Source organism: Dama dama, chromosome 24, assembly GCF_033118175.1.
Source record: "Dama dama isolate Ldn47 chromosome 24, ASM3311817v1, whole genome shotgun sequence".
Taxonomy (NCBI): domain Eukaryota; kingdom Metazoa; phylum Chordata; class Mammalia; order Artiodactyla; family Cervidae; genus Dama; species Dama dama.
The window spans coordinates 48,145,603-48,160,642 of NC_083704.1; the positions used below are offsets into that span (position 1 = coordinate 48,145,603).

General features: G+C 36.0%; 1 protein-coding gene across 1 annotated transcript in view; it reads left to right on the top strand.

Moving 5' to 3' along the window:
* Positions 1-15,040, top strand: part of DNAH12 (dynein axonemal heavy chain 12) — a 172,584-nt gene that overhangs the window by 131,146 nt on the left and 26,398 nt on the right. The window contains exons 55-59 of the mRNA XM_061129188.1: positions 2,741-2,955; positions 4,032-4,224; positions 6,711-6,903; positions 11,214-11,386; positions 12,851-12,991. Coding sequence (XP_060985171.1) covers positions 2,741-2,955; positions 4,032-4,224; positions 6,711-6,903; positions 11,214-11,386; positions 12,851-12,991 — 915 coding nt within the window. The remainder of the gene's footprint in view (positions 1-2,740; positions 2,956-4,031; positions 4,225-6,710; positions 6,904-11,213; positions 11,387-12,850; positions 12,992-15,040) is intronic.

Genomic DNA, 15,040 nt, shown 5'->3' on the forward strand with positions numbered 1-15,040 from the left:
CATGGTTATGGGTTCTCAGAGAACTTTTTCCAAGCTGAAGATGAGACAAGAATCAGAACACTTCTTTCTTGTCTCCTTATGAATAGAGTTGGATTTTTTTCTATGATTCACGAAGACGTCTGTGGGTTTAAGCTTAATACAGGGATTTCAGTTTTACTTTCCTGCTACATATGGGTTCAAGGAGCCCTTGTTATTAGTACTGACACTCTCCCCAGGGCTAGCTGTCATTTCAGCTCACACATACAAGGATATTTTCCTGGCACCTGTGTTTTTCTTCCTTATGTATGTTTAGTTCAAATGTATGTCACCTATGTATTTTTGAAATGTCATATTTTATCCACCAGTACTTGGTAGCAGAAGGAATTCTATTGGTTACTTAGCTACTCATGCTGCTGGAACTATAGTTGATTACTAATTCTTCTTGTGCTTGCTCATAATTTCTAAAGGTTTGTCTGTTTATAATATTACACAGTGGTTGAGGGTAGTGTAGACTCTGCTATCAGGATATTTGGAGTCAAATATTTCTCTCTCATTTTCTCTCTTGAAATGAGAGTAAATAGTGCCCCATCTGTAAATGGGGATAAATAGTTGCTCCAAACTCATTGTAAATTTTAAGAAAGTGCTTGAGAAAGAAAGTGAAGTTGTTCCGTCATGTCCAACTCTTTGCGACCCCATGGACTGTAGGTCCATGGAATTTTCCAGGCAAGAGTACTGGAGTAGGTTGCCATTTCCTTCTCCAAGGGATCTTCCTGACCCAGGGATCGAACCCAGGTCTTCCACGTTGCAGGCAGACACTTTACCATCTGAGCCACCAGGGAAGCCTAAGAAAGTGCTTAGCATGTGATAAGTGCTCAATAACTGTTAGTTTTTAAAAATAATTATTTTCTTCAAATACCTCATTTTAGTATCTATATTTCAAATTCTGACTTTGCTTACTTTTTAACCACAAAGAAAATGCTTACTGTTTCTTCTTTATTATTTTTTACTAGTACAACACTGGCTACTTAACAGCAAAGCTATGTTTTCCCCAAAATTACTACCGCTGTTAGAAGCATAAATCAGTAATGATTTTTTCTTTAGACTGCCCTGCTTTTGGATCTCAAACGTAGTTGAGTATTACTCTCATACCTACAGTCAGGTACACATGGGATACAAAACCCTGCATGGCCTTATTTTTCAGATAGACACACAACTCAGTTTTCCAATTGTATTTGTAATACTCACATAAAACTGTATTAAGTAGGAGTTGGATTTCTTTTAGAAAACCAAGATCTCCAATTATTGCATTACTGAGAACACTGATTGATTTAGGTATTACCAAGATAAGCATTCAGTCAGTTCAGTTCAGTCCCTCAGTCATGTCTGACTCTTTGCGACCCCATGGACTGCAGCACACCAGGCCTCGCTGTCCATCACCAACTCCTAGAGTCCACTCAAACTCATGTCCATTGAGTTGAACATAAACATTAGAAAAACTTAATTTACAGAAATTATTACTTTTTGTAGGGGAATGAACAATACCATATTTTTTCCAATAATAAAGTTATATCAATGTATGGCAAAAATCACTACAATATTGTAAAGTAATTAGCCTAATTTTAAAAAAATAAATAAAAATTAAAATAAAAAATTTAAAAAAAAAGGAGGGGGAAAAAATGTCCCTTTAAACAGGACTTTGAAAGGTACTAAAAGCATCTAGTCTAACTACTAGCAACTTTTAAACAATTGTGTGCAAAGTAACTTTCTCATTTCCAGAACACTTTTCATCTGTTTGCTGTAATAGCAAAGTAACTTTTAACTGATATCTGGACTTCTTGTGTTTTCAATAGGATTTCAGCACAATTTGAGTGGAGAAAGAAATCAACCATACAGCTGTTGTTGAATTGTTTTGTCTTTTGGAAAGGAAAGAAAATAAAAGAAAAGAGATATCTGGGATTAGTTGATTAAAGAACTTATTTTTAGGCTAAGGGGAATGGGATTTTTATCCCTAGAAACTGTTGAAATAGAAGGAGAATGTCTGGGAAAGCCAAAGTAATATGAAGTGAAAATTCCCCTTTCTGTGTTAATATTTTAAAAAATATTTTAATGCATTGTACTGAATACAAAAGGAACCCAGGACAGTCAGTATCATCACTGAGGAAGAGGAAAGCACCTAATATATTGATTCTCTGAAACTATGAATTGTGTGTTCTTTTTTTTTTTTTGAATTGTATGTTCTTAAACACAAAGTCTTTTACCATACTTACATAGAAAAAATTTCCTAAATAGATCTCAAATATATACTAGACTTACCTTGGAAACTTAGTTTATGGTTCTCCTCATAACCTAAGGAAATCCGTTATAGCCCAGTAGATCTTTTATTTTAAATTCTTATCAGATACATAGGATTATTTTTCATATTATGTTAACAGATGAACATGTGTTATAATTACTATGAAGACCATGTGTTAAACTGGAAAGAGCACAGCTTATACATTCATGAGATCCTACTTCTGACATTAAACTGGTTTCTTAACCTTAAAACCTTGGGCAAAATACTTAATTTCTTCATTTCAAAAATAAATGAGAATGAAATGCCTTTTTCCTTTTCCTCACAGAACTTTTGTGAAGATTTATCCTGATAATGTATGTGAAACACTTTGTATAGATTGATGGTGATGTTTATTATTTAAATTATATAATTTTAGATAAATCTCAACATCTATTTAGTCCCCTCAAAATTTTTCTTATTATATTTTAGGCCTTTAATGATTGATCCCCAGGGTCAAGCCAATAAGTGGATCAAAAACTCTGAGAAAGAAAATCAGCTTAGTGTTATTAAGCTATCAGATGCAGACTATATGAGAACACTGGAAAACTGTATTCAATTTGGAACTCCACTTCTATTAGAAAATGTTGGTGAAGAACTGGATCCATCATTGGAACCGTTACTACTTAGACAAACTTTTAAACAAGGTAGAAGTCAATTGGTATTAGTTGCTAGAACTGAAAGATGATTGGATTATCTTTGAGGGAAGAAAACTACTACATAATTTTAATAATAATCTTAATGATGCAGAACTTCTGTGTCATTGTTATGCATGAAAAGAAATTTGAACAAGTATCAGATATTCTAAAATAAATACCTTGCCTTCCTTTGATTGCCTTAGTCACTGTTATTTAGATTGTTGTTCAGTAGAGAACACACGGAAGTTGAATCCAGCCTGAAATTCCTTTATCTTATGACCAAGGACCACACAAAGTCCATTACTACAAATAATAATGGTTAATGTGGACCAGAGTTAACCTTAGGTAAACATTGTCCACCTTGTATATCTTTCTGCTTATAAAATTTTTTCTCTGTCAAACTCTAGTCTTTTAAGAGCTTTCAGTTCAGTTCAGTTCAGTCGCTCAGTCGTGTCTGACTCTTTAAGACCCCATGAATCGCAGCGCACCAGGCCTCCCTGTCCATCACCAACTGCCGGAGTTTACTCAAACCCAAGTCCATCGAGTTGGTGATGCCATCCAACCATCTCATCCTCTGTCGTCCCCTTGTCCTCCTGCCTTCAATCTTTCCCAGCATCAGGGTCTTTTCCAATGAGTCAACTCTTTGCATGAGGTGGCCAAAGTACTGGAGTTTCAGCTTCAGCATCAGTCCTTCCAATGAACACCCAGGACTGATCTCCTTTAGGATGGACTGGTTGGATCTCCTTGCAGTCCAAGGGACTCTCAAGAGTCTTCTCCAACAAAGAGCTTTAGTCATATATAAATAATTTTGGAACCATTATTGAAAATTAATAGAGGAAGTAAGATCAAAAGGAATCTTAATTTAGAAGGCTCCATGACAACCAGAAAAAATATATTACCCCAGAATTAATGATTCATGCTGTATAATTGCTTACTTGCCTCTGTATCTGTGACTTTTGCAACACTTGTATTCTATTTGAAATTACTTTATGATGTTTCACTTGTAACCTAGGATGGGTTTTAACAGAAGGGGAAGGGCTATGTAACTTTGGCTGATTTATTATGCATTTTTCTCTGAAATACAGGTGGCATTGATTGCATCAGACTTGGTGAGGTCATTATTGAGTATTCCTTTGATTTCAAGTTTTATATCACCACAAAGTTGAGAAATCCACATTATATGCCAGAGCTGGCTACAAAGGTATCTTTGCTCAATTTCATGATAACTCCAGAAGGACTTGAAGATCAATTACTTGGTATTGTTGTTGCAAAGGAGAGGTATGTATTTTCTTAGATACTTTCAGATACTCTAGAAAAGAATATTTGTCGGCCATAAAGTTGGCTTGAGGCTCAACATTCAGAAAACTAAGATCATGGCATCTGGTCCCATCATTTCATGGCAAATAGATGGGGAGACAGTGGAAACAGTGACAGACTTTATTTTGGGGGGGGTTCCAAAATCACTGCGGATGTTAACTGCAGTCATGAAATTAAAGGATGCTTGCTCCTTGGAAGAAAAGTTATGACCAACCTAGACAGCATATTAAAAAGCAGAGATATTACTTTGCCAACAAAGGTCCATCTAGTCAAAGCTATGGTTTTTCCAGTAGTCATGTATGGATGTGAGAGTTGGACTATAAAGAAAGCTGAGCACCCAGGATTTGATGCTTTTGAACTATGGTGTTGGAGAAGACTCTTGAGAGTCCCTTGGACAGCAAGGAGATCCAACCAGTCCATCCTAAAGGAAATCAGTCCTGAATATTCACTGGAAGGACATGCTGAAGCTGAAACTCCAATACTTTGGCCACCTGATGTGAAGAACTGACTCCTTGGAAAAGCCCTGATGCTGGTAAAGATTGAAGGCAGGAGGAGAAGGGGCAACAGAGGATGAGATGGCTGGATGGCATCTCTGACTCAATGGACATGAGTTTTAGTAAACTCCAGGAGTTGGTGATGGACAGGGAGGCCTGGCGTGCTGTAGTCCATGGGGTCGCAAAGAGTCGGACATGACTGAGCGACTGAACTGAACTGAACTGAACTGAATACTTTTGTTATGTGATTATTCCGAAACCTTGTCTAAATTTTATTGTTGCTGTTCAGTCACTAAGTTGTGTCCCACTCTTCGCAGTCCCATGAACTGCAGCACGCCAGGCTTGCCTGTCCTTCACTATCTCCTGGAGTTTGCTCAAATTCATTTCCACTGAGTCAGTGATGCTGTCTAACTAACTCATTCTCTGCTGCCCTCTTCTCCCTTGCCTTCAGTCTTTCCCAGCACCAGGGTCTTTTCTAATGAGTTGACTCTTCACATCTGGTGGCCAAAGTACTGGCGCGTTAGCTTCAGCATCAGTCCTTCCAGTGAATATTCAGGATTGATTTCCTTTAGGATGGACTGGTTTGATCTCCTTTGTCATTATAGATTAAACAAATATAGAATTCTTTAAAACAATCATTCTATAACAAATAAGTTGTAAGCCAACCATGTTATATTGGGCTTTTAGTATGGGTAATAGGATTTAGGTGATGCGCTATGGCTTTTGATTTGTATATGATTGTTTGAAACAAAAAATTTTGTTTCTTGAAATGTATGTTTTGGACAAAATCAGAAGTGTGTTCAAAGACATATACAGAACATTAATGAAATAAGAAAATACTTAGGACAAGAATGAAAAAGCAGGATATAAAACTATATATGGTAGGGATAATTTGTTTTTCAAAAGTTAATACATGAATGGATATCCATATATATGAAAAAAAGATTGAGAAAGAATACACCAGAATATTAATAGTGATAATCCTTAGGAATGGTAAGATTATGGATAACTCATTATTTTCTTTATGTATTTTTCCATTACTAGCATGTGTTATTTTTTTTAAATGAGAAAAAAATATTATGATCCCTGGAAGGGCTACTAGTAAAGAATTGCTTCCTGGGATTTCCCTTCAAGTGGCTAAGACTGTAAGCTCCCAATGCAGGCCCATCGTTTATCCCTGGTCAGGGAACTAGATCCCACATGCTGCAACTAAGACCTAGCACACCCAACTAAATAACTATTAAAAAAAAAAAAGAATTGCTTCCTGAAGGAAATCTTTGACTCAACTTGAAGCTTAATATAACATTATCAAGTAGTCAATTAAATGAAATCAAATTATAAGTGAAAATATGTACCATGAAGTACTTTAGTTATTTTCAGTATTTATCCCACTTGCATAATATCTAAGACAGAACCATGTCATAACATAGTCTATAACATGAACTATGTTGTTTGAAGTTTCATACCGTCTTTGTTAAGGTATTAAGTGCCAGTTCTGTCTTTTACTTTGAGCCAGTATGATGAGTCATCTTTTGTATTATCTTTTTTATGATGAGTCATCTTTTCTGTGTCTGCTATTGTAGAAGAGATGTTGAAAATGAGACTGAATATGATTAAGCCAAAGAATAGAAGTTTCATATTCTTAGTGTCTTTCCAGCTCTTATTCTCACACAATGAGCTAAGCCATAAGGATAAACCTAACATGTTTTTAGACTTATTATAGTATATATTATTGCTGCATTTTACATATTTATAATTAATGCTTTTTTTGGCTTGAATTTCTCAAATTATCATTTTCATGGAAATATTTTTTTCCTTAAGATAAAGAGGTTAATCATCTTAATTTGTGTTATGTGTCTGCAAAATTGTTATATTTAAATGCCTACAAAATTGTGATGTCTAATCTTTACATAAAATACTACACATTTAGGTGAGATGTTTTCATCTTTTTAGACCGGAGTTAGAAGAGGAACGAAATGCTCTGATTCTGCAGTCTGCAGCTAATAAGAAACAGCTGAAAGATATAGAGAAAAAAATTTTAGAAACATTATCATCTTCAGAAGGAAACATTTTAGAGGATGAAAGTGCGATTAAAATCTTAGACTCTGCTAAATTGATGTCCAACGAGATAACCAAGAAACAACAGGTAAAAAAAAGAATCCTAGAAAAGTTTTTGATTCTTTGGAGTCCAGTTTGCTCCCACTTCCTGTGTAAAGTGCTGTAGTAGGCTTATGGGAAGAGGAAAATAATTCATAAAACACCACAGCACTTAAACTAGTTTTAAAGATTCTTAGTGTTGAATCATTCAAAACCTGTTTTTTCATCTATGTGGTACCTATAAATAGAAGAAATAAATTTGGAGTGAAAAAAAGTTTTAGTATAATTTTTGTTGTTCCATAGGTAGGGTAAGCGAGTCAGGTTCATTCAAGTTTTGATTGACTCCTCACCTAAAACCTCAGTTTGAGAACTTGGCTTGCCTCTGTTCCTGGTTGGAACTTAAGATGTATGAGGTCATTGCCGATTAATTGGACAGTAAGTGGTTCTAGGAGCTGATGAGGATGTTCTTCCGGTGTTGCCTCGTCATCTCTCTGAGAGGGAGGAGGTGTGAGAGTTGGGAGTGGCAGGGAGAGGAAGGAAGACTCGCACAATAGCATACTTGTTGCAAGTTAATCTAATGCAGCCAAATGGTATTTTTATTTAAAAAATTTTTTTAAATGGTATTTTTATATTGTCTTAAAAAAAATATAATCCTAGTGTTACAGGTTAAAGGGGCCTTAGCTATTAGTCATTTTAGCATTTCATAGTTGAGAAAAGTAGGGCCCAGAAAAAGTAGTTAAGCCCCAAGTTTACACAATGAAATGATAATACAGACTGACTTCAGAAGGCTTACTTTAATGATTTTCAGACCCTTCTATCCTCTTTGGCCCACCCAATGAACTAAACATATTTTTAGTATTGGGATAATTAAAAAATAAAAAGAATCCTAAGTAGAAATTTCACTAATTGCTCGGCATCCTTCAGTTTGCACCCTACCTTACTCACCCCAGTTTTGGGGTAGAGGACTTGCCTTTGGGATCGGTTTAGTTTTATGTGAATGTGATGGAAATGACTCTCTTTGGGTGTACTGTATTGCTTTGTGCTTGTGTTTTTCATTTCAAGAGAGCCAAAAGGAGTAGTGTCTTAGAGTAGCCTCTCATCTAGGGACCGTGGCTGAGATATTCGATAATGTCTGCCTTCCCAACAGAACCCATTCCTCACTTTGCTCTCACCACATGTTTTTTCAAAGGGAAAGGAAAGACAGGAAGCATTTATCAGCTTATTTTCTATTAGGCTCAAAGAGGAAAGTAGATATCAATATTTATTTGTTCAAATACTTTATCTTACAAAGAGAGAGAAATTTAATCATGTCTTTTTGACTAGGTCAAACATAATTTAGAAATCACTATATATTTTGATTCAAAACTTGCTCTGTATCTGGCCATGACTTCTATTCCACCCACTCAATGTCAGAAAACACATCTTCACAGCAAGTCTTTGCACATAGTCTAAAACCCAGCTTTCCTTTTTATCCCAAACCATAAGATCAAACAACACAAGTGAAACTTTAAGGATTTGTTCTGTAGGTTTCAGAGTTTCCCCCCACAAAAGCCATCATGATTGAAATATAGTCTGGTGGATTCTAGGAAAGTATAATATATATATAAATATTACTATATAAATATCAGGAAATTTTTACAGATAATAAATTCTCCTCTTAGCAAATTTTACACTTCAGTTTTTTAACATCATATGCTCACAATGTTTATTTGTTAGAAAACAACAAATTGTTTGATTTTAGGTTATTAATGATAATTAATAAAAAAAATCTGTATGTGTTCATACTAAGGGTTCAAGTATATGTAAATATAATGCTATTTATAAATATACTATAGAGCAAGCCTTGGAAACCTGAGTTAAATTATTATTTACTCTTTAAAAATAATAACAATATTTGCTAAATGTTTTTGCTTGTTGTTGCCATTAATGGTAAATGGTTCAGTTCAGTTCAGTTCGGTAGCTCAGTCATGTCCGACTCTTTGCGACCCCATGGACTGCAGCATGCCATGCCTCTCTGTCCGTCGCCAAGTCCCGGAGTTTACTCAAACTCATGTGCTTTGAATCGGTGATTCCATCCAGCCATCTCATCCTCTGACGTCCCCTTCTCCTCCTGCCTTCAATCTTTCCCAGCATCAGGGTCTTTTCCATGAGACAGTTCTTCCCATCAGGTGCCCAAAGTATTGACGTTCTAGCTTTAGCATCAGTCCTTCCAATGAATATTCAGAACTGATTTCCTTTAGGATGGACTGGTTGGATCTCCTTGTAGTCCAAGGGACCCTCAAGAGTCTTCTCCAACACCATAGTTCAAAAGCATCAATTCTTCGGTGCTCAGCTTCACCTATAGTCCAACTCTCACATCCATACATGACTACTGGAAAAACCATAGCTTTGACTAGATGGACCTTTGTTGGCAAAGTAATGTCTCTGCTTTTTAATATGCTGTCTAGGTTGGTCATAACTTTCCTTCCAAGGAGTAAGCATCTTTTAATTTCATGGCTGCAGTCACCATCTGCAGTGATTTTGGAGCCCAAAAAAATAAAGTCAGCCAGTTTCCACTGTTTCCCCATCTATTTCCCATGAAGTGATGGGACCGGATGCCATGATCTTAGTTTTCTGAATGTTGAGTTTTAAGCCAACTTTTTCACTCTCCTCTTTCATTTTCATCAAGAGGCTCTTTAGTTCTTCGTTTTCTGCCGTAAGGGTGGTGTCATCTGCATATCTGAGGTTATGGATATCTCTCCCCGAAATCTTGATCCCAGCTTGTGCTTCATCCAGCCCAGCATTTCTCATGATGTACTCTGCATATAAGTTAAATAAGCAGGGTGACAATATACAGCCTTGATGTACTCTTTTTCCTATTTGGAACTAGTCTGTTGTTCCATGTCCACTTCTAACTGTTGCTTCCTGACCTGCATACAGACTCCTTAGGAGGCAGGTCAGGCAGTCTGGTATTCCCATCTCTTTAGGAATTTTCCGCATTTTGATGTGATCCACACAATCAAAGGCTTTGGCATAGTCAATAAAGCAGATGTTTTTCTGGAACATTTTTGCTTTTTTGATGATCCAACGATGTTTTCATTTTTATCTCTGATTCCTTTCTTTTCTAAATTCAGCTTGAGCATCTGGAAGTTCTCAATTCACATGCTGTTGAAGCCTGGCTTGGAGAATTTTGAACATTACTTTGCTAGTGTGTGAGATGAGTGCAATTGTGCAGTAGTTTGAACATTCTTTGGCATTGCCTTTCTTTGGGATTGGAGTGAAAACTGACGTTTTCTGATCCTGTGGCCACTGCTGAGTTTTCCAAATTTGCTGGCATAGTGAGTGCAGCACTTGAACAGCACCATCTTTCAGGACTTGAAATAGCTCATCTGGAATTCCGTCACCTTCACTAGCTTTGTTTGTAGTGATGCCTTAAACCATACATGCATACAACACTTTCTCTCTCTCTCCTTCTCCCTCTGTCTCTGACCTATTAAAATAAAAGAGGGTCACTAAGTCATGCTGGACTCTTTGCAACACGTAGACTGTAGCACACCATGCTTCCCTGTCCTTCCCTATCTCCCTGAGTTTGCTCAAACTCATGTCCATTAAGTTGGTGATGCCATTCAACCATCTCATCCTCTGTCACCCTCTTCTTCTCCCATCCTCAATCTTTCACAGCATCAGGGTCTTTTCTAATGAGTCAACTCTTTACATCAGATGGCCTAAGCACTGGTGCTTCAGCTTCAGCAACAGTCCTTCCAAAGATTCAGGGTTGATTTTCTTTAGGATTGACAGGTTTTATCTCCTAGCTGTCCAAGGGACTCTCAAGAATCTTTTCCAGCACCACAATTTGAAAGCATCAGTTCTTCGACATTCAGCCTTCTTTATGGTCCACCTCTGCCACCCATATGTGATTACTAGAAAAATAATATTTTTGACTATACGGAACTTTGTTGGCAAAGTGATGTCTCTGCTTTATAGTATGCTGTCTAGGTTTGAAAGAGGGTGAGTGACAACAGTAGATACATGTCAGATTGAGGCAAAGAATAAGCAAAGATTGACAGCTTTGTCTTCCTCAAATAAGAAAGAGATAATAGATGGGTAGTTACACATTTGATCTGTAAAGATATTTTTCTTTCTTTTACCTTCCTTCTTTCCACTCTGTCTTCATTCTCTTCCCTCTCTCCCTAGTTCCTTACTTCCTTTCTTTCCCTTTCTTTATAGATGTTAGCATAATAAAGCCCTTTCATGTAATCCATGCCCCTATAATTTTGTCATTAACTTAGGGGATATTTTTAATATAAATTTCATTGTATGAAAAATACATAATTAAAACACATGTCCTATTTCTTCATTTTGATTTTTCTCTTCTTGCAGATTGCAGAAAAAACAGAACTCAAAATAGCAGAGTCTCGAGAAGGTTATAGACCCATTGCTAAACATTCATCAGTGTTATTCTTTAGCATTGCAGACCTGGCTAATATTGATCCCATGTACCAGTACTCTCTCATCTGGTTTGTGAACCTTTATATCAACTCTATTCATGACAGGTAAACATTCTCTAGCATCATTCATTCTCTCTAGGTTGTATTTTCACCATCCTTTCCATTTAAAATATATAACTTTTCTTATTATTTATATAATACATATTCATTGTTGATCATTACAAAATATGGGAAAGTGAAGGAATGTAGGAAGAAGTGACGGAAAGAAAGAAGGAAGGATGGAAAGGAAAGGAGGAAGAAAGGGAGGAAGGGAGGGAGGAAGGAAGGAAAGAAAGAAGGAGAAAGCAAGCAAGCAGACCTCTCTTCTAAGTTTTATTTCACTCCTACTCGAGATTTAAGCATAGAGGGATTAGCTTTAGTCCTTTCCCCACCTTTCTTTTAAATATTTTGCCAAGGCAATAACCTATCTTTGCTAGCAACTCCAGTTTATCTTCCTCCAGCCTTGAGGTCCCTAAGAAGTTTCAGCTCCACATTTTTAATCATTTGCTAGATGTTTTCACTTTAACCACTTAATGAATGTACACAGATCTTGGAATTAGACTGGAGTAAGGGATTAAATTTCAGTTCTGCCACATAATAGCTACATGAATACAGTCAAGACAATTAACTTTTCTGTAATTGCCTCAATTTTCCTTATCTGTAAAATAGGGATAATAATAGTATCTACCTTTAAGAATTGTTTTGAGAATTAAAAGATAATATTTGTAAAGTATTTTTAACAATGTCTGGCATTAAGTAACTTGTTAAGTAGAAGGAAAATATGATTTGAGCCTAGCGTGTGTGTTCTACATGGGATCTTGGTAGAACAGTCTTTCCTGAGTGATTGAAATCCCTAAGCTTTCCCAGCTGGGATTTGGAATTTGAGTTAACTCACCCTACATGCTGGCGGATATTCAAGCTGAAGAATTGACATTAATGTCAATAGCAAATCAGTGAGGATGTGAAGTCATCAGAACCCTCTTGTAATATAGTGCATCCACTTTGGAAACATTTTTAGAAGTGTATATATCTGAATTACGGTGTTGTATATCAACTATACTTCAGTTAGAAAAACAATAATGCTGCAGTATACATAGGGGCACACGTATCTTTTGAGTTTGTGTTTTTTGGAGTTTTTTAGGGGTTAATACTCAGAAGTGGAATTGCTGGATTGTATGGTAGTTTTATTTTTAATTTTTTTGAGAAACCTCTGTACTGTTTTTCATAATGGCTGTACCAATTTACATTTCCACCAATAGTGCATGAGGGTTCCCTTCCAATGATAACACCTTCTATACCTATAGTACAGTATCACAACCAGAAAATTTACATTGGTACAATCCAGAGAGCTTATTCAGATTTCACCATTTTTTGATATGCATTCATGTGTATGTATGTGTGTGTGTGTAGTTTCATGTTTTTAACAGTGGTTATTTTGATCAAATAAAACTTGTATGTTAATTCATGTGTAACTTATTTTTTCTTAGCTTTACTTGACTCAGTGTATTTTCCTTTTTTTTAACCTTTCAGTAACAAATCCAAAATTTTGGAAAAGCGCCTGAGATATTTAAATGACCACTTTACATACAACTTATACTGTAATATATGCCGATCACTATTCGAGAAGGACAAGCTGTTGTTTTCCTTTTTATTGTGTGCCAATCTTCTTTTGTAAGTTACTTGCTTTTTCTTTATTTTAAAAACCTACCTGGAAAACCTAATCAGTGGCTTCTCACATAAGGATATCATGTTTTTTTTACTCTGTTTTTTAGTCCTGAATTTAGTTGTTCATTTCTCTCTAGCAGTGTTGGTGTTTTTATTTTCGACTTTTAAAATTTGAGTTATACAAAAGAACTCAAAAAATGTTCGACAGTCTAGTAAATTCCTAAAAAGCAAAAATCTGTGTAACTACCATTCATATCAAGAAATAGTTTTTTTCAGGGAATTCCTTGGTGTTCCAGTGTGGCACTTTCACTGCTGGTCCCAGTCAGAGAACTAAGATACCACTGCGTGGTGTGTGGCATGGCCAAAAGAAAAAAAAAAAATAGGGTTTTTAGATTGGCTTCTTTCACTTAATATGCACTTAAGGTTCTCTGTGTCTTTTCATGGCTTGATGATTCATTTCTTTTTAGCACTGAGTAACATTTCATTGTCTGCATATACTACGGTTTATCTGTTCACCTACTGAAGGACATCTTGGTTGCTTACAAGTTTTGAAAAGTATGAATAAAACTGCTGGAACCATTTGTGAACAGGTGTTTGGATACATGTATGTTTTAGCTTATTTAGTTAAATACTAAGTGTGATTGCTGGATCGTGAATAAGCATATTAAGTTTTTAAAAATTATTATTTAATTGAAGGATAATTATTTTACAGAATTTTGTTGTTTTCTGTCAGACATCAGTATGAATCAGCCATAGGTATACATATGTCTCCCCCTTCTTGAACCTCCCTCCTCTCTCTCTCCCCATCCTAGCCCTCTAGGATGATACAGAGCCCCTGTTTGAGTTCCCTGAGTGTGGAGAGAGTAACGTGGAAACTTACATTACCATATGTAAAACAGATGGCCGATGGGCATTTGCTGTATTTAGTTTTGTAAGAGACTGTCTTCCAAGATATTCCACGTGGCACCTCAGCTTTTTAGGAATCTTGGCTTTGTGGTCCTTGGGGTCCTGAATGTTGATACTGACCCACATTCTGAAAGAAGCAGGAACTCAGAAGCCAGCACATATTGAGCAGAATAAAGTGCTAGAGGAGTAATTTACTTTCTTATTTATGGGACCGTTAAATTATTAAAAGATTTTCCTTCTTGATTCATATTTTCTCTGTGAAAATTACTTTGAAAATGGGTCCTAAGTGGAAGTTTAAGCCCATTTTACATAACAGGTCCCAGAAGAGACCCAACAAGCATATAGTGTACATCTCGTAATCCTTTGCTTTCTATCAGCAGTGAATGAGATTTCCTGTTGCTTCACAACCTTACTAGCATTTGGTCTTGTCAGTGTTCTGGATTTCACCATTCTAATAGATGTGGAGTGTTGTCTTGTTTTAAATTTCAGTTCACTAATGATATATGATAATGAAGTTTGCTTATTTGCTATCTTTATATCTTTTTGGTGAGGTGTCTGTACGGGCTTTTGTCCATTTATTAATCGGTTTGATTGTTCATTTTTTATTGTTGAGTTGGATGACAGTCCTTTATCAAATACATCTTTGGGAAGTGTTTTCTCCCAGCGTGTGGCCTGCTTTCTCATTCTTTTGACTGTCTTTCGCAGAGCAAATGTTGTAAAGTTTAATGAAGCCCATCTTATCAATTCTTTCTTTCATGGATCATGCCTTTTGTATTGTATCTAGAAAGTTATTGCCATACCTAAAGCCTCCTAGATTTTTTCCTATGTTCTAGGAATTTCATAGGTTTGCATTTTACATTTAGGTCTATGATCCATTTCAAATAAATTTTTGTGAAGCATATATGTATATCTGTATCTACATAATTTGTATATGTTTTTCTTATTTTCCTTTCTTACACAAAGGGAATACACTGTTAATGTTCTTACTCAATAGAGATACCCTTTTGTTTTTTCAGCTTTATTAGATATTATTGACATATCATGCAGTCTCGCCATTATAAGAATACAGTTAGATGATTTTTTTGTACACTTATACAATTGTGCAACCATCACCAAAATCCAGTTTTATGGTACTTCTATCATCCCCAC